The 19,437-nt window shown below is 49.3% G+C and overlaps 1 protein-coding gene across 2 annotated transcripts; it reads right to left on the reverse strand.

Moving 5' to 3' along the window:
* Positions 1 to 5,746: 5,746 nt before the first annotated feature.
* MRPS23 (mitochondrial ribosomal protein S23) lies at positions 5,747 to 13,060 on the reverse strand. 2 transcript variants are annotated; one of them, XM_001517822.6, is made up of 5 exons: positions 12,950 to 13,060; positions 9,657 to 9,827; positions 8,126 to 8,203; positions 6,339 to 6,465; positions 5,747 to 6,138 (listed from the first exon to the last, which is right to left on the reverse strand). In XM_001517822.6, the coding sequence occupies exons 1-5, from the start codon at positions 12,991 to 12,993 to the stop codon at positions 5,992 to 5,994; spliced, it is 567 nt and encodes a 188-aa protein (XP_001517872.3). In that variant the 5' UTR covers positions 12,994 to 13,060; the 3' UTR covers positions 5,747 to 5,991. The 2 variants fall into 2 exon arrangements, with proteins under 2 accessions (XP_001517872.3, XP_007656649.1); XM_007658459.4 differs by having other exon boundaries at positions 12,943 to 13,059.
* Positions 13,061 to 19,437: the final 6,377 nt, after the last annotated feature.

The raw sequence follows: 19,437 nt of genomic DNA on the forward strand, positions 1-19,437 counted from the left end.
CCCACTGATCCAGACAGCCAAAAAAAAGCACCCTCCAAAACCTGAGAGTGAAGCCTCTGGGGCGAGCAGAGAGAGAGCAGAGAAGAAACGGGAGCGCTCTCCGTGTCCGTCCACGTATACACCGGGGAGGGAAAAGTTGGATGACCAAACCTTGGCCTTCTCTCACTCCAACAAGCCCGCTAGGGCCTGGCCCCTTTTACAGCACCGGACCCTGGGGCCAACTGTCTCCTTTCACCTGAAAATTCAGCAATCCTTCCTGGCGACAACGAAATGCAGGCAAAGAGGAGACAGAGGGAAGTGCAACTGTTAAGAGGAAGACGGGAAGGCATTAACTGGAATAGAAGGGAGAATTGGAAACAAAGGACAGCCCTCCCCCGCCCAACTCAACATATCAAACACCTGCCAACCTAGAAAAGAAAAATCCTGTGCGACTGTAAAATGGTTGAAATCCGAGTGAATTTGGGAGAGCTTTTACCCTGGGTCCCTGGGCTCCCAATCTCGACCAGGATTCTGTCTTTTCAAGGACACACTGCAACCTTGCAGGGTAACGGAGGGGAGAGGGAAGGGGTGTAGCTGAACGGGTGTAGCTGAACGGGTGTAGCTGAACGGGTGTGGGGGTGCAGCACCATCTAGTGGGAGAACACGAAGACCAGAGCCAACAGTCGAAGCCGTGGGTGACATTTGGAAACAATCAATATCTCATTATTAATCATCATCCCAACCTGATGTTGGCTTTCGGGGAATTGTTCACCTGCAAGGGACACACACAGACACACACACACACACACACACATACTCTCACCCTTCCTGGGGGTTCCAGTGGGCCGTGGTGCCAAATGCCACGATGACTATTAAATGGTGACCGGCCACTTCACCAACAGGCGGGCGCAGTGATTGATTGTATCTCTCTTTCATCTAAGCGGCTCACCAAAAACAAAACAGCTGTTGAAGCTACTGACCTTTCACTAACTGCTGGAAGTGAAATGCTCGATAAATAATAAATAGACCACTACAGGGTTTTGCTCAGAACCCGCTTTTAATTAAAATACTTGAACGACCAGGTCAGCGTGACTGACATTTTGAGTTGCAGCAGAGGAGAAGCATCAATCAAATGAACGTCTCGCTAACAAAATGGGGTTTTGTTCCTAGCTAGCATTTTGCAAAAGCCTGCAGTGAGTTGTCTGTCGAAGGATGCTTTTTTTTTCTGTCTTTCTTTTGGTGGCCGACAAAATACTTAACTTCCTGTCTATTCCTGACAGAAAATCCCAAGCATGCAGGCTCCCTGCCTCCCCTAGCAATCTTCCCATCTCAGAACTGCAGCAATCCCTGCTTGCCTTACTACAGCATCTCAGCAGGAACTTGCTTGGGGCTGGGCTCAGCCAATCAGGCCCAGGTTTTTAAAGGCAGGCAATTTCCCTCCAAAGCCCCAAATCCTATTTCCTGTTTCTGCCACAGGACGGCAGGTGTGTTTCCTCAGTCAGTCAAGGTGACCTCCCCTCTCTTTCCCTCCAAGGCCTACCATCACCACCTCAGACACCCGCAGATGTCGCCAAGCCACTGGGGTCCCCGCTGACAGGTTGAAAAGACACTGTGACCGCCCTGGGCAGGCTCTCCGCCTTGCTCCTTCAGGTTGAACGGGAATCTACCTCCAGAATCCAGAGAAAGGAAGCAAAGGAATGGGCCCAAACCCCCTCAACACTCCTTATGAATCAATCAAAGGATTTATTTAGCATTGGTGTGCAGAGCACTGTACTAAGAATTTGGGAGAGTAGGGTAGAGGAAATAGTACAATCTAGTCAGGGAGGCAGACACTAAAATACATTACAGGTAAGGGGGAGGGGGTGATAGACTATAAAGATCTCTGCCCCAACCCTACAGCATTTGTGTATCTTTAAATTATATATATTATTTATTCATATTAATGTCCATCTCCCCCTCCAGACTGTAAGCTTACGTATCTGCTAATTCTGTTGTATTATACTCTCCCAAGCGGTTAGTATAGTGCTCTGCACATAGTAAGCATTCAATAAATACTATTGATTGTGTTTCTCCATCTAAGGACCACATCCCAGTTTCTTCTCCATCAGCTTCGCACATTTTGACCCTCACTGCCCTGTGGGTGGTCAATAAAGCTGCCAGCCCCATTCCTCCCCTCTTTGTTACAACAGAAAGTTGTGAAGGATTATGGGGTAAGAAAAATCGCCCAGCCCCAAGTTAATTTTCAAACACCAAGATCATCTAACGTTACTGTGAAGAAGCATATTTCCCTATCTCAGCGAACACTCTGCTAGGAATGATGATGTCTGTCTCCCCCTGCAGACTAGAGGCTTGGAGAGGGAATGGGTCTGCTAATTCTGTTGTGTTGTACTCTCCCAAACACTCAGTACAGTGGTCTGCACCTACTAAGCACTCAATAAATACAACTGAATGATTGATGGGGAATACAAAAAAATGACAGGCCGTTTACTAGGGGAAAAGGGTCCCACCCTGAGCCATTTTAGGACTTTGGGAGGTGGCCTCTGCAGATAGAAATATTCACTGCCATCACCATCAGTGTCAGAGTGCCTGGAGGTACCAACTTTTCATTATGAGCACTGGACAGGAGGAAGGCAGAGATTCTAATTGGGCAGGGGGGAATTGGGAGGGACAGACTTCAAAGAGCTAACAGCTCAGAAAGATTCCATTTTCCCTCAGTCAATCAATTAATCAATCAATGGTATTTACTGAGCACTAACTTTGTGCAGAGCACTAAGTGCTTAGGGGAGGCCAATTCAGTTGGTAAACACAATCGCTCCCCTTAAGGAGCTGATAATCTAGAGGCCTCTCAGGTCTGGAATACGTGATATGGGATATGGTATTTCCTCAGCACAGTGCACAGAGCTAAGCGCTTACGAGGTAAAACAGAAGCACAAGAGAAGCAAGCATGACCTAGTTGAAAGAGCACGGGCCTTGAAGTCAGAGGACCTGGATTCTAATCCCAACTTCGGGGCTTGACTGCTGTGTGTCCCGAGTGCAAGTTGCAACTTCTCTGGGCCTGTTTCCTCCTCTGTAAAATGGGAATGAAATACCTGTTCACTCCTAATTAAGAGTGTGAAGCCCCTGTGGAACAAGGGTTCTGTCTAATCTGATTGTTTTCTATCTACCCCAGCATTCAGTAGTGTTTGCTACAGAGCAAGCATTTAATACCACAGACATGTGGAAACATTATCCAACATTGGCTTCAATATCACTGCCTTCTCCCATCTCTCTGGCCACTCACTCTCAGTCTCTTTCGCTGGCTCCTCTTCTGCCTGTAGCCCTCAGGGCTCAGTTCTGGGTCTTCTTCTATTCTCCATCTACATCCACTCCTTTGGAGAACTCGCTGGCTCCCATGGCTTCATCTATCTCTATGTGATGATTCCCAAATCTACATCTCCAGGTCTGATCTCCCTCCTCTGCAGTCTTGCATTCCCTCCTGCCTTGAGGACATCTCTACTTGGAAGTCCTGCCGACACCTCCAACTTAACATTTCTAAAACAGAATTCCTCATACTCCCACTCAAACCTAGTCCTCACCATGACTTTCCCATTACTGTATACAGCACCACCATCCTCCCTGTATCATTACCTTGGCGTTATCCTTGAGTCATCTTTCTCATTCATTCCACATATTCAATCTGTCAACAGATCCTGTCAGTTCAACCTTCACAGCGACACAAAAATCCACCCTTTCCTTTCTCTCCAGACTTCCACCCCTTTAAGCACATATCCTATCCCACCTTGACTACTACATCAGGCTCGTTGCTGACCTCCCTGCCTCCTGTCTCTCCCCACTCCAGGCCATACTTCACTCCGCTGCCGGATCATTTTTCTACAAAATTGTTCAGTCCACATTTCTCCACTCCTTAGGAACCTCAAGGGGTTACATGTTCACCTCCACATGAAACGGAAACTCCTCACCATCAGCTTTAAAGCAATCACCTTGTTCCCTTCTACCTTACTTCCCTGTTTTCCTGCTTTGACTCAGCCCACACACTTCGCTTCTCTAATGCCAACATACTTACTGTGCCTCCATCTCATCTATCTTGCCGCGGATTTCTTGCCCACATACTGCATTTGGCCTGAAACTCTCTCTCACTTCATATCGGACAAGATGATCACTCTCCCGGCCTTCAAAGACTTATTAAAAGCACATCTCCTCCAAGAAACCTTCCCCAACTAAGCCCTCATTTCTTCTCCCACTCCCTTCTGCATCACCCTTGGATTTGCTCCCTTTATTCACCCCTCCCTCAGCTCCACAGCACTTAGGTATATATCCATAACTTACTTTTTTTATATGCCTCCCGCTCGCTTTGGGCAGAGAACTTATCTACCGATTCTGTTATATTGTACTCTCCCAAGGGTTTAGTACAGTGCTCTGCACACAGTAAGCATTCAGTAAATACAATAGACTGATGAAAAACAATGACATCTTTATGTTTCTATTTGGCTCCGTCTTTCCGATTCAGAGTTCAAATGTAATAACCGGGTCATCTACATTCTTGGGAACTGCCCCGGGTCTGGCAACAGGCCATGCCTGGTGGGCACATGCAGCACTTCCTGCCTAGCGCCTGAACAAATTCCATTCCTCTCCCTCCTCCGCCACATCCTCCTGGGGGAGGGGAGGTTAATGGGGACTAGGAAGGGCAGCAGGCATGTCGGGGTGTCTTCATTTGTTTCTCATGAAGTTTATAAGCAGGCAGCTCTGAGGAACAGTCAGGAGGGTGAGCACTTCTTTGCTAGAAATATCCACTAACGGAAGTTAATCCAAATAATGTGATATTTGTTCAGGAGTTATTATTCGTCAAGCACTGTACTAAGCACCGGGGTAGATACAAGAGAACCAGGTCATACACAGTGCCTGTCCCACGTGGGAATCACAGTCTCAGTGCATTTCCTCCTTTTAAATTGATAAATGCAATCAACCCTTGGCCCTAATGGAAATACTAGAGTTGAAATCACTCTGGGATATAACCACTCTTCCGCGTAACGTGCTGTTACTGCTTGTCCATTCTTTATTTTTTACTTAAATGGTATTTGATAAGAGTTTTACTACATGCCAGGTATTGTACTAAGCACTGGGGCAGATACAAGCTAATCAGCCTGGACACAGTCCATGACCCATAAGAGGGTCACGGTCTTAATCCCCATTTTACAGATGAGGCAACAGGCACAGAAAAGCTAAATGACCTGCCCCAAGGTCACAGAGCAGACAAGTGGCAGAGCCGGGATTAAAACGCAGGTCTTCTGACTCCCAGGCCTGTGTCCTTTCCACTACGCCAAGCGCTTCTCATTCCCACCCTCTTGGCGATCAGCCATCCAGCGGGCTTCCAGAAACGACGTCGAAATTCAAACTTTAGCTGAATACTTGGCCCTGGCCCTGACCACCCTTTGGCGGCTGGGAGGTACTCAGTCATGTCCTCCCCCTTCAGTAATTGTGCCGATCGTTTTGTTGGCTCCGTTATCTTGCAAAGCATATGCGTGTAGCAGCTTGGTCTTTCACTGCGGAGAAGGTCAACAGCTCTAAAGCAAAAGCTGCAGCCGGGATCATCACGGGACAAAAATAAATCAGCTAGGGGAACAGACTTAATCTGTCCAAGCAATTGTTTGACATATTAAGAGCTGAGGGAACGATCGCACACAGCAAAGTGTATCCAGCCCACATAATATCACGCCTAATGCCAATCAAGAACCCACTTAAAACATGAAATGCACTTTGAAAGATGATCTGCAGTGAGTTTATCTGATGAGTGAGTGACCATCAAATTCTTTATTTATTAAAAAAATTACATAATTTTCTCCAGAACTAGCATTCTGGGTTTCGTGACAGCTCAGAACAGGGTAAAACACAAGTGTCAGTTCTTAAAGGGGCGCATTTATGCATCTCAACAGTTGTTAAAACTAGCACAACTCGCCTCTACCCGGCACAGATGTCGAGACGCCAGGAACCCTGGATGGGCGAATCTACAGTCGATCAGTGGGGAGAGAGATTTTTCTGTTGCTCTTCAGCGGATTCCAAATGTTGCTCCTGCTGGGCCCCTTGCTGACTCTGGCTCTCGTCCAATAAGGCTTTGAGCTTGAGGCTCGTGAGCATGGGTTTCTGGGCAGCCTTTTGACCTCCCTGTTACAGAGACAGAGCATCACACTTAAGGCGGTCATCAGGACTGGAGGAGTTGCAGTCGAATCTTCTCCAAGCGGGTAAACAGTGGAAGGAAACCGAAAGACTACAGCAGGGAAAGCCTGAAGTGCCGAGGGCAAAGGGGTGCAGAGGGGGAGAGGCTGGGGAAGGGGTCTCAGGTAGACCAACCCCTGGACACTTACGCCGGCTGCTCCGTCTTTTCTCCGTAGAGTGATGCCCTCCGCCAGTAAAGCCTTCCCCGTTTCTCCAAATAATTTTTCTTCATCGGTTTCTCCCAGGTTCTGCAATTCTGTGTACTTTTCGACAAACCTGCAATCCCAAGCCCGGGATAAGTACGGCCCGCCCTGCCCAGCTGAGGGTCTGTGTGTTTCTAGCAGCGTTTTTGTGGGGTTTTTTTTTCAGTTCAGGACAACACCAACCCTTTTCTCTCCTCAGTGACTGCCCTGCATGCACAATAAATGAGCTTTTCATCCCTAAGGCAGCTCCCACACTGGCTCCCCATCACTGGTCAATTTACCCGTTTTTAAGGCCATTAGCAGTAGGAAGACTAATAATAGTATTTCCTGCGCACAATGCACGGAGCTAAGTGCTTGGGAGGTACAACAGAAGCACAAGAGAAGCAAGCATGACCTAGTTGAAAGAGCACGGCCTTGGAGTCAGAGGACCTGGGTTCTAATCCCAACTTCAGCACTTGACTGCTGTGTGCCCCGAGGGCAAGCTGCAACTTCTCTGGGCCTCAGTTTCTTCTTCTGTAAAATGGGAATGAAATACCTGTTTGCTCCTAATTAGGAGTGTGAGGCCCATGTGGAACAAGGGCTTTATCCAACCTGATTATTTTCTACCTATCCCAGCATTCGGTACAGTGTTTGACACAGAGCAAGCACTTAATACCACATGACATGTTGCCTGCCCATGAAGATTTTACATTCTGATGGAGGCAGGCAGAGAAAAGTTCATGAAAGAGGTTTCAAAAGATGACCTGAGTAACGGTGCAGAGGATGGACTGAATGGGGGGAGAGGCTGGAGATAAGGAGAAATGTCAGGCGTAAATCTCACCTGAATCTACACAACAGGGTGGAGATGTTATGCACATCAGTGTGATTTTACCTTGCAGCCAAGGCTCGTGTTTCTGGAGTCCCACACCACCAACCCCACCAGAGAGGTTGCCGATGGAAAGAGAAAGTGGCTAGAGCTCGGGCCTGGGAGTCAGAAGGCCCTGGGTTATAATCCCACCTCTGACACTTGTCTCCTGGGTGACCTCAGGCAAGTCGGTCAGTCAGTCAATCATATTTATTGAGCACTTACTGTGTGCACAGCAAGTGCTTGGGAGAGTACAATATAACAAAAACATTTCCTGCCCACAACAAGTCTAAAAAGGGAGACAGACATTAATATAAATAAATTACAGATATGTATAAGTGCTAAGGAGCTAGGCTGTGGGCCAAGTCACCTAACTTCTCTGGGCCTCATCTGTAAAATGGATATTAGGACCATGAGCCCCCTTGTGGGACATGAACTGTGTCCAACCTGATTAGTCTGTATACTCAGTACAATGTCTGGCACATATTAAGCACTTAACCATTACCATAAAATAAAAAAAAAAGGAAAGACAGAGCCTACCTAGCCACAGATCTTGCCCCCACCCCCTAAGGGCCCCAGGGCAAACCTTAGGGGTCAGGGGGGCTTGCAAAGGGGAGAGAGAGGCAACTCCAGCCACTGCTGACAATTAGGTAACATAAAGGAGGACATCCACTTACAGAAACACCTACCTACACACACCCTCAACCTCGACCTTTTCAACCCCTTCATGTTGAAAGACAACAACAAATTAATAATCCATCAATCCTCCTTAACATTAAAGGTTAACAGGTCAAAAGATGTGGTAAAGAAGCATGTGTATTTTGCAGATTCTTTTCCAACCGCTGTTAGTTTTGCCCTAAAGAGACTTGGCCATACAAAATCCTCTTACCTTTGGCTGGTAGATTTGAAGTTTGAGTTAAACAGTTCAAAGGCTCTCGGGCCAGAGCCGTAAGCAGAATAAAATTTCCTGGAGGATAAAGACAACACAGTGTAAGTCTCCATCTGTTGGCCAGGCCCGGTAGCTAAGAGAACAGAATCAACTGTGCAGTGCACACGTTCAGGCCAGTTGCCTAACACGAAAAGGACAAAAGATGAAAAATGTTAGAGGATTTTGCCTGCATATCACACTTACTGGTATTTCGTTTATGAATCAACTTTGCTGGGGAGCAGAAAGGAGAACGTGCAATATTCCTCCCCTCTCGGGACCTTCTCCAATCCACAATTCTCCACCCAAAATGCTCCTTCCCCGATGCTCCTCCACCACCCAAAGTGCTTTCAGAGGCATAAAATGCCCAGGCACCTCCTTGCTATACTGGATACCTCAGATCTAACAGGAAGCAAATACCCCAAATATTAACCTCAGGGTAGGCATGCTGCTTCTAGGGTTACCAGTAGTACCCTACATGGGTTGGATCTGGGCCATATTGTATTGGCACCAAGTCCGCAGCGGATGCTGACTCCAAGGAGCATTTCATTTTGAGCCAAAGCCTGGTATGGCCGCTCGAGGGCCAGTGACTTAAAAGATGAGCCTGGACCGAGCTGCCAGGGGTCTGGGTTTCACTTCTGGGGGAGCCCTGCTGTCTGTTCCCCCGAAAACGAGTCACAGAGTCCTTCTTCAGTCTGCCCCTTGAATGCCATCCTCCAGGGCTGGTACTGGGGCAGGATGGGCCGAGTCCCAACCCCAGATCGTGTCCTGGTGTGCTAAGGACAAATTAAATTCCATCCAGAAAATGCTTTGAGTTCTGTGGAAAAGCAGCGTGATTTCAAAGTGTAGTCGCTTTTACTTAAATGTCTTCTAAGTCCCATCTGGGCAGCGGTAGCAATTAAGTCTCTGCAGCTCCCTTTAGATTGTAAGCTTGTTATGGGCTGGGAGCGTGACTGCTAATTCTGTTGTACCATACTCTTCCAAGTGATTAGTACAGTGGTCTGCACACTCACTAAATATGATTGACTGCAATGGTTTACAACAGGCAGGATCTCAGGCATCAGCACTCTGAGATCTCCAGAGGAAAAGACCGTATTGCGATTTAAGCCCCTTGGACTTTAAGAGAATGGGCTTTTGCCTTGGGATCCTTGGTAGGAACTTGAGAATTCAAGAAAGCTGACTTTGCTTACTAGAGTTGACCCCCACCCAATGTTCATTTAGACGTTTCAGGCTGCTCCAGTGCCACTGGAGGAAAAGACCGTTCTCATCCTGGAGGCCGCTGGGCTAGTTGCTCACCTCTAACGCCTGCTTCCGGGGCTTCCATCTCTCTCAGCCTAATGACTGGTTTCTCCCTTTAGACCTTCAAGTCCTTCTCCAGGAAAATCTCCAATTCCGCCTCTCAACTGAAAGCTGGGCTGTTGCTACCTTAGCCACCCCTTCCAGGGGTCCAACCAATTCCGCCCCATAAATCCAGTCTGGCCGGTGCATGACTCACGCTCTGATTCGATCTTCTTGGTACAGGATCTCAGGGACCAGGGCCTTGGCTTTGCCATAGCGCTGGCGGACCCTCCGGAAGACCGGCTCTCTCAAGGGGGGGAAGGCGGCGTACACGTCATACCAAAGGGGCTTCTCTGTCATCACACCGGCACGAAGCAGGTCCCGTGTCCTGAGGGAGGTAGGAAACTACATCGGCCTGACATTCCCCTTTCATGGCCAGCCGAAGGATCAAACTGGGCTGAGAAAGCCAAGCCTGGGAGAGAGACGCTTCCTTCCCCACCCTTCCGCCTCCCTTTCTGCCCACCAGGAACTTCCCGTCAGCTAGGGGAGGAGAGGGGAAAGCAGCTACAAAGTGGCATGGTCTAGGGGAGAGAGTACGAGCCAGGGAAGCAGAGGAACTGAGTTCTAATCCTAATGCCACTCTGCCACTTGTCTGCTTGGGCAAGTCACTTAACTTCTCTGGACCCCAGCTACCTCACCTGTAAAATGAACATTAAGACTGCACTAATAATAATAATTTTGGTATTTGTTAAGCACTTTCGATGTGCCAAGCACTTTATTAAGCACCGGGGTAGATACAAGCAAATTGGGTTGGAAACAGTCCCTGTCCCAGATGGGGCTCATAGTCTCAATCCCCATTTTACAGATGAGGGAACTGAGGCACAGAGAAGTGACTTGCAGGTCACACAGAATACAGGTAGCAGAGCCAGAATTAGAACCCATGACCACCTGACTCCCAGGACCGCGGTCTGCCCACTACGCCACACTGCTTCTACAGTCCTACATAGGGCAGGAGCTGTGTCCAAACCAATTATGTTGTATCAACCCCGGGGCTAAGTATTGTACATGGAACATAGTAAGTATTTAAATACCATTTAAAAAAAAAAGACTGGAGGAAGGGGCCAGGGAAAAATGGGGGGAGTAAAGATGGAGAAGTGGTGCTATGACACCCGTTCTCAGGGGCAGGAGATATGGTAGGGTCATTTGGAGGCGCTGATCCCCAAAGCCACCCCCAAGTGTAAACGAACACCCTCGCAGGGCCCCCACCCCAGGGCAGAGCCTCCACCCAGAGGGCAGAGGTTACCCCTAGAAGGGGGAGGGGGAGGGGGGTCCACAGTGGAGGAAACAGACAGCCCTGGGGTGGGGGTGGGGAGTGAGGGGGAGCAAGGAGAGGGGGTCCCACACTGGAGAATGGAGTGAGAAGCAGTGTGGCCTAATGGCTAGAGCACGGGCCTGGGACTCAGAGAAGGACCTGGGTTCTAGTCCCGGCTGTGCCCCTTATCTGCTGTGTGACCTTGGCTAAGTCACTTAATTCGTGAATCACTCAATCACGCTACAGAGAAGCAGCACGGCTGAGTGGAAAGAGCACGGACTTGGGAATCAGGGGATGTGGGTTCTCATTCCGCCTCCACCGCTTCTCTGCTGTGTGACTTGGGGCAAGTCACTTGTCTTCCTCTCTGCCTCAGTTCCCTCATCTGTCAAATGGGGAATAAGACTGTGAGCCCCACGTGAAGCAACCTGATTACCTTGTATCTACCCCAGTGCTTAGAACAGTGCTTGACACAGAGTAAAGCCCTTAACAAACACCATTATTATTTTGAAGCAGCATGGCTCAGTGGAAAGAGCCCAGGCTTGGGAGTCAGAGATCATGGGTTCGAATCCAGGTTCTGCCACTTTTCAGCTGGGTGACTGTGAACAAGTCACTTCACTTCTCTGGGCCTCAGTGACCTCATCTGGAAAATGGGGATGAAGACTGTGCGCCTCATGATTATCCTGTATCTTCCCCAGCGCTTAGAATAGTGCTCTGCACATAGTAAGTGCTTAACAAATACCAACATTATTCCAAGCACTTAATCCAGTGCTCTGCACATAGTAAGTGCTTAACGAATACCAACATTATTCCAAGCGCTCAGGCCAGTGCTCTGCACATAGTAAGCGTTTAACAAATACCAACACTATTATTCCAAGCGCTTAGTCCAGTGCTCTGCACATAGTAAGCTCTTAACAAATACCAATACTATTATTCCAAGCGCTTCGTAGAGTGCTCTGCACATACTAAGCGCTTAACAAATACCAACATTATTATTCCAAGCGCTTAGTGCAGTGCTCTGCACATAATAAGCGCTTAAATACCAACATTATTCCAAGCGCTTAGACTAGGGCTCTGCACATAGTAAGTGCTTAACAAATACCAACATGATTATTCCAAGCGCTTAGTCCAGGGCTCTGCACAGTAAGCGCTTAAATACCAACAGGATTATTCCAAGCGCTTAGTCCAGTGCCCTGCACATAGTAAGCTCTTAACAAATACCAATACTATTATTCCAAGCGCTTCGTAGAGTGCTCTGCATATAGTAAGCGCTTAACAAATACCAACATCATTATTCCAAGAGCTTAGTGCAGTGCTCTGCACATAGTAAGCGCTTAACAAATACCCCAACATGATTATTCCAAGCGCTCAGCCCAGTGCTGTGCACATAGTAAGCGCTCAATCACACCTATTGAATTGAACAGTGCCTGGCACCTAGTAAGCGCGGGGTAAATGCCATTAAGAAGGCCTTGCAGGGGCAGGGGGGGCACAGGGTCCTCTGCCCACCCCCCCCAGGCTCCAGCTCTATCATTCAGTAGTATTTATTGAGCGCTTCCTCTGTGCAGAGCACTGGACTAAGCGCTCGGAATGGACAAATCGGCCACAGATACAGTCCCTGCCCTTTGACGGGCTGACGGTGTAATCGGGGGGAGACAGGCAGACAAGAACAGTGGCAATAAAATGAGCTCAGAAGCAGTGTGGCTCCGTGGAAAGAGCACGGGCTTTGGAGTCAGAGGTCATGGGTTCGAATCCTGGCTCTGCCACTTGTCAGCTGTGTGACTGTGGGCAAGTCACTTCACTTCTCTGTGCCTCAGTTACCTCATCTGTAAAATGGGGATTAAGACTGTGAGCCCCACGTGGGACAACCTGATTCCCCTGTTTCTACCCCAGCGCTTAGAACAGTGCTCTGCACATAGTAAGCGCTTAACAAATACCAACATTAGGAGAAGCAGCGTGGCTCAGTGGAAAGAGCATGGGCTTTGGAGTCAGGGCTCATGAGTTCGAATCCCAGCTCTGCCCCTTGTCGGCTGTGTGCCTGTGGGCAAGCCACTTCACTTCTCTGTGCCTCAGTTCCCTCACCTGTAAAATGGGGATGAAGACTGTGAGCCCCACGTGGGACCACCCGATTCCCCTATGTCTACCCCAGCGCTCAGAACGGTGTTCGGCACATAGTAAGCGCTTAATAAATACCAACATTATACCGGGTGAAGATGCTGCCGACGGTCTCCAGCCGGCTGCCCGCCATGCCGAGCTCTGCAGCAGGTCCGGGCTGAGCAAGACCGGAACCGGAAGTGGAGCCGGCCGGGGGAGGGAAGGGCAAGGCTTCACCTGGAGGGAAGAGCGGGACGCTGGCCCGCCCAGGCAAGACGAGCGGAAAGCCGAGCCCACAGGCACGTTGGGGTAACGTCATCGCCCAGGCCTGAGGAGTCGACGCCCGAGCGGGGAGCCGATTGGCTCGCGCCCATTTAGAGGCGCGTGAGGGCGCGAGCCCCTCTTTCCTCCGGCCGCGGCCCCGCCCCCCCAGGGGAGGGGGGAGCGGCCGGCCGAGCCGCGCATGCGCCCCAGCGTCCTCGCAACCGTCGCCCTCAATCCCAGGCCCAGCCTGGACCCCGCAGCCTGTGGCCTCGCCCTCTCTTTTCTTTTAGTTTCCCTAAATGGTATTGATTGGGGATTTACTATGTGCAGAGCAGCAGCAGCGTGGCTTTGTGGAAAGAGCCCGGGCTTGGGAGGCACAGGTCAGGGGTTCGAATCCCCGCTCTGCCACTTGTCAGCGGGGTGACCGTGGGCCAGTCACTTCACTGGGCCTCAGGGACCTCATCTGGAAAATGGGGATTAAGACTGTGAGCCCCAAGTGGGACATCCTGATTATACAGAAGCAGCGTGGCTCAGCGGAAAGAGCCCGGGCTTGGGAGGCAGAGGTCATGGGTTCGAATCCTAGCTCTGCCACTTGTCAGCTGGGTGACTGTGGGCATGTCACTTCACTTCTTTGTGCCTCAGTGACCTCATCTGGAAAATGGGGATAAAGACCGAGAGCCTCACATGGGACAACCCGATTACCCTGTAAATCTACTCCAGCGCTTAGAACAGTGCTCTGCACAAAATAAATGCTGAAATACCAACATTATTACTATTATTATTACCAACAAATACCAACATTATCATTATTACCCCAGCACATAGAACAGTGCTGGGCACATAGTAAGCTCTTAACAAATACCATTATTATTATTACTGAGCACTTGGGAGAGTACAATACAGCAGAAGTAGCATAACTCTATGGGTACACCACCGGACGATTGCAGAGAGAAGTGGGGCGTTCTGGGAGAGACACGTCTATGGCTTCGCTATGGCTCGAAGACGACTCAACAGCATAAGACGAGGCAGGCATAGCCTAGTGGGTAGAGCACAGACCTGGGCGTTAGAAGGATCTGCATTCTAATCCCAGCTCCAGTACTTCTCTGCTGTGTGACCTTGGGCAAGTCACCTCGCTTCTCTGGGCCTCAGTTACCTCATCTGTGTAATGGGGAATGCTGTGAGCCCCATGGGGGCATTGACTACATCCAACCTGATGAGCATGAATGTATCTCAGAGTTTCATACAGGGCACATAGTAAGCATTTACGAATATCTTTAGAAACAAAACAAAGCGTTGGCAGGCATGTTCCCTATCCACAGCGAGCTTAAAGTTTAGAGGGGAAGACAGACATTAATATAAATAACTTGTAATATATGATTTATGGCCCCATCTTTTCCCTAGGGCCTCCAGGAAATGGACACAGCTTTCCCCTTCCCACCCCCTGAAACAGAAACAAAAACTTAAATCTCACAATGCTACCAAATCCTGTCAGTCCTCACACCTGGGAGTGACCCCATGATGGCCAGTCAATTGATCAATCAGGCATTTATTGAATAATAAAAATTGGTATTTGCTAAGCACCTGGTCAGACACCATCCCCGTCCCACATTGGGCTCACTGTCAAAGGGGAGGAAGACCTGATGTAGAATCCCCATTTTACAGATGAGGAAACTGAGTCACAGGTTAAGTGTCTTCCCAAGGTCACAGATCCGAATTAGAACCCAGGCCCTCTAACTCCCAGGCCTGTGCTCTTTCCAACAGGCAAGCTGCAGAACACTGTACTAAGCACTTGGAAGAGTTCAAGAGAATTAGTAGACATAATCCCTGCCCTGTAGGGATTAATAATAATGATGATGGTATTTGTTAAGCGCTTACTATGTGCCAAGCACTGTTCTAAGCACTGGGAGAGATACGAGGCGATCAGATTGTCCCACATGGGGCTCACAGTCTTCATCCCCATTTCACAGATGAGGTAACTGAGGCACAGAGAAGTTAAGTGACTTTCCCAAAGTCACACTGCTGACAAGTGGCAGAGCCGGGATTAGAACCCACGACCTCTGACTCCTAAGCCTGTGCTCTTTCCCCTAAATCACACTGCTTCTCAGCTGCAATGTAGTGGCAGGGACAAATACTTTCTAGTACAGTGTTCTGCAGAGGGTTGATCTCCCAGTTCCTGGGGAGAGGAGAGACAGGGGCCGCAGTTTTCCACTGCACATAAAATGGAGCCAGTCAGATGCTAGAGAATGATAGTCTGTAGGCCGTTCCTTAGCCTTGAAGGGAACGGGTGCTCTGAATCTGGCCTGACCTGGCCCAATCCCTGGGGCTCTTATGGGAAATGGGGTCCCCACTTATTAACGCATGCCCAGTCATTTCCAGTGTTCCCCTATCCCTCCCTGTGTGGGAGTCTGAACGCATCTGTGTACCTACTAGCCACCACTCTGTGCTTGTGGGTAGTCATCACTGTGTGAGTGTATGTGTGTTGATATGTAACCACCACCTTCTACATGTGAATATGTGTATATCCACCAGGCTCGCCCTACAGGTGTGTTTCTGCCCGGTCACCTCCATGGCTCCGACGGTGCGGGTCCGCTCCTCCACCTTCAGCCCGGAGCCCTTCATTTCTTCACCAGCCCCCTCCCCCCAAGGAAGCCGGCACTTCGAAGTCTCTGTGCTTGGAATGAAAAGTTGGAACCACTGCTCTCCCTTTCCATCCTCACAGGTCTAGGATTTTGGAGCCTCAGAAAAGCAAAGCCAAGGAACCTCCACCTCAGATGTAGCTGCATTTCTGGAAGGAAGTCATTTGTGTGTTCCAGGAGCCCCTCTGGAATGAAAGATGGTAAGGGTGACCCCAAAGAATGCTGTTTCAGAACACGCTTGGTTCAACTTTCCCGGCCCCCACCGGCCTTTCTGCTTTCAAGGGGAGTTGTAGCTTGAGCCCCTTGTCACCATGGGGCTGTTTGAAGTCGCCTCTCCGGTCATAAGGTCACACTGGGAGGTGACTGGTTTTATTGCCCACACTGCTATTTCCAACTGCAGGAGCCAGAATCATTCCCCAGCACTGGTCCATCTCCCCAGAGAACAGAGTAGGAGGAAAGGGACTTAACATGCAGTCTGAGGGATTCAGGTTAGGTGTCAGGTGCAGTTCCCTGATAGTGGTGATTTCTGATTCTTACATGGGCTTCTAAGAGGGCTAATAATAATGATGATGATGGTATTTGTTAAGCGCTTACTATGTGTCAAGTACTGTTCTAAGTGCTGGGTTAGATACGAGTTAATCAGTTCAGACATAGTCCTTGTCCCACACGGGACTCACAGTCTATACAGGAGGGAGATCAGGTATTGAATCCCCATTGTACAGATGAAGAAACTGAGGCACAGAAAAGTTAAGCGACACACACAAGGTCACACACCAGGAAGGCAGGAAGCTGAATTTATAACCAGTTCCTCTGACTCTCAAGCCTGGGCTCTTTCCATTAAGCAACACTGCTTCCCCGGTGGAATCCCTTCCCTCAGAGTGTTTAGAAATATAGCAGACAACTCTTTAGTGAAGTGAGGCCTGCTGGAAGGCAGGGAGCTGAACTAGATGGGCTCAGAGGTCCCTTCCAACTCCGGGATTCTAACAATTTGGCCAACACTGCCAAGTGGCACCGAGAGCTTCCACGTTAAACCGGGAGTCAGAACACAAGGGCACTTTATTGGAGGGAGGCTGTGAAAATTTTTTAGTGCACTGCCCAATTCCTCCTCCCCAAAACGGGATTCTAGGAGGGCCACGGGGCACCCATAACCTCTCTGGAAGAGAGCGGGAATGGGAACTGGCACACGCTCCTCTCGTCTGAGCGCCGGCACAGAGGAGGGCGGCGGCGGTGGATGAGAAAAAGGAGGAGGAGGAAGTCCTCTGGCAGCTAAAAATAGTCTGGCGTCTAGAGGTTCATCCTCCCCCACTTTCATCCCCTCTTCCCTCAGGCTTTGTGATTTGTTTCTAATTCTGGCCCACTACAGTGACTAATAGCCCCAGCTCTGGGCTGGTACCCAGCCCACCCACCCCCTTTCCTGGCAGGAGCCCCAATCCCCTAGCTAGCAGGCTAGGCCTCCCGACCCCGTCCTCCGCTCACCACGCTGGTTTTTGGGTGCCTGGGAAGTTTGGGGACAATCGAGCCCCAAACCAAGAGCTTGAGGGAATGAAAAGTCCCAAAGAAGGGGCGGGAACGAGCATGTGAGTGTTTGTATGTCCATGTGCGTGTGTGTATATGTGTCCCCAAGTCAAAAAGGGAGTAGCTGACAGCCCCAGGCCATGAAGGAAAGGGGGCACCCCACAACACTCAAACCAACCGTCACCTTCCTTTTTTTTAAATGTTTTTTTAAGCACTTAAGAAGGTCAGCTGTAATAATGACAGCTATGGTATTTGTTAAGTGCTTACTATGTGCCCGGCACTTCATTAAGCCTTAGGGTAGATACAAGCTAATCAGATTGGACACAGTTCATGCCCCACTTGAGGCTCACAGTCTTCATCCTCATTTTACAGTCGAGTTAACTGTGGTACAGAGAAGGTAAGTGACTTGCCCAAAATCACACAGCAGACATGTGGCAGGGCGGGTATTACAACCCAGGTCCTCCTGACCCCCAGGCTTGTGCTTTAGCCACTAAACCGCTCTGCTGCTCTTAAGGGGTTTCGCTCTCTCAGTGCTCAGATGCTTGGAGACGCAAGGTGGCATTTGAAGGGACAAGTCTGCTAATTCTGTTATATTGCACTCTCCCAAGCACTTAGTACAGTGTTCTGCACATAGTAAGCGCTCAGTGAATACCATTGATTGACTGATTGACAATGAGAGAGCCCAAGCCTAGTTGTTCACCCTCCCACTCCGGCCATGGTCAGGGGAGGGGGCAGGGGGAAAGGGCGCCAGTGCTCATTGCTGCCCTGGGTCACCCGTATTGGAGTTACGGCTCTCTTAGGTGGTGGACGGAGACTGTGTTTGATCTAGTTACCGTCTATCTTAGCACAGTGCTGGGCACATAGTAAGCACTTCATAAATACCACAGTTATCATGATTATAGCTGGCCTTCCTAAGTTGATATTTCCAGCAAAAAACTGATCGCAAAAAGGGATTTCCCCTTATAAATCTCAACTCTTTGCGGGTGTGGGTGTGTGGGCGGGTGGGTGGAGGGGTTGCATAATCATCGTAGAAACGACCCAGAACTCCACCGGGAAGTAACAATTCCTGTAGCCATGCAAATAATAATAATGATACTTGTTAAGCACTTACTATGTGCCCAGCGCTGGGGTAGGTACAAGCTAATCAGATTGGACACAGTCTCTGTCCCACATGGGGCTCACACTCTTAATCCCCATTTTGCAGATGAGGGAACTGAGGCCCAGAGAAGTGAAGTGATTTGCCCAAGGTCACACAGCAGGCGTGGGGCAGAACTGGGATTAGAACCCATGACTCCCAGTCCGGTGCTTTATCCACCAAGCCACGCTGCTGCTCATGAGCAGAGGTCCACAATTCCAAGGGCAGCTGAAAAAAAAATCAGGCCTACAAGCAGGCAATCGTGTTAATAAAAACGGGAAGGGTGTTGTATTATTATTATTATTTTTATGAGCGGTAGTAATAGCAGTGATAATAGTAATGCTCTACACTGTAAACTCGTTGTGGGCTGGGAATTTATTATTCTTATTGCGTGCTCTCCCAAGTGCTTAATATAGTGTTCCGCACACAGTAAGTGCTCAATAAATATGATTGAAAGAATGAATAAGAGTAGCAGTATCTGTTAAGTGCTTACCGTGTGCCTAGCACCGTACTCTGGATAGAGCCCGGGCCTGGGAGTCATAAGGTCATGAGTTCTCATCCCAGCTCCGCCACTTGTCTGCCGTGTGACCTCAGGCAAGTCGCCTTCACTTCTCTGGGCCTCAGTGCCCTCGTCTGGAAAATGAGGATGGAGACTTGCGAGCCCCACGTGGGACAGGGACTGTGTCCAACCTGATTTGCGTGTATCCACCCCGGCGCTTAGTAACACATAGTAAGCGGTTAACGGACAAAGCAGCGTGGCTTAGTGGCAAGAGCCCGGGCTTGGGAGTCAGAGGTCATGGGTTTGAATCCCGGCTCTGCCGCCTGTCAGCTGTGTGACTTTGGGCAAGTCACTTAACTTCTCTGTGCCTCAGTTCCCTCATCTGTAAAATGGGGATGAAAACTGTGAGCCCTACGTGGGACAACCTGATTACCTTGTATCTACCCCAGCGCTTAGAACAATGCGTGGCACATAGTAAGTGCTTAACAAATACCAACATTATTATTATTATTATTATTATTATTAAGAGAAGCTAGCGCAGTGGAGAGC

This window comes from Ornithorhynchus anatinus, chromosome 17 (genome assembly GCF_004115215.2).
Source record: "Ornithorhynchus anatinus isolate Pmale09 chromosome 17, mOrnAna1.pri.v4, whole genome shotgun sequence".
NCBI lineage: Eukaryota > Metazoa > Chordata > Mammalia > Monotremata > Ornithorhynchidae > Ornithorhynchus > Ornithorhynchus anatinus.

Excerpts from the sequence above, each read along its gene's own strand:
- MRPS23 (XM_001517822.6), bottom strand. The coding sequence starts at position 12,993 with ATGGCGGGCAGCCGGCTGGAGACCGTCGGCAGCATCTTCACCCG. Across the intron at positions 9,828-12,949 it reads GTCGGCAGCATCTTCACCCG|GACACGGGACCTGCTTCGTG; the intron begins GTATAATGTTGG and ends TACCTCCCTCAG. Across the intron at positions 8,204-9,656 it reads CAAGAAGATCGAATCAGAGC|GAAATTTTATTCTGCTTACG; the intron begins GTGAGTCATGCA and ends TTTATCCTCCAG.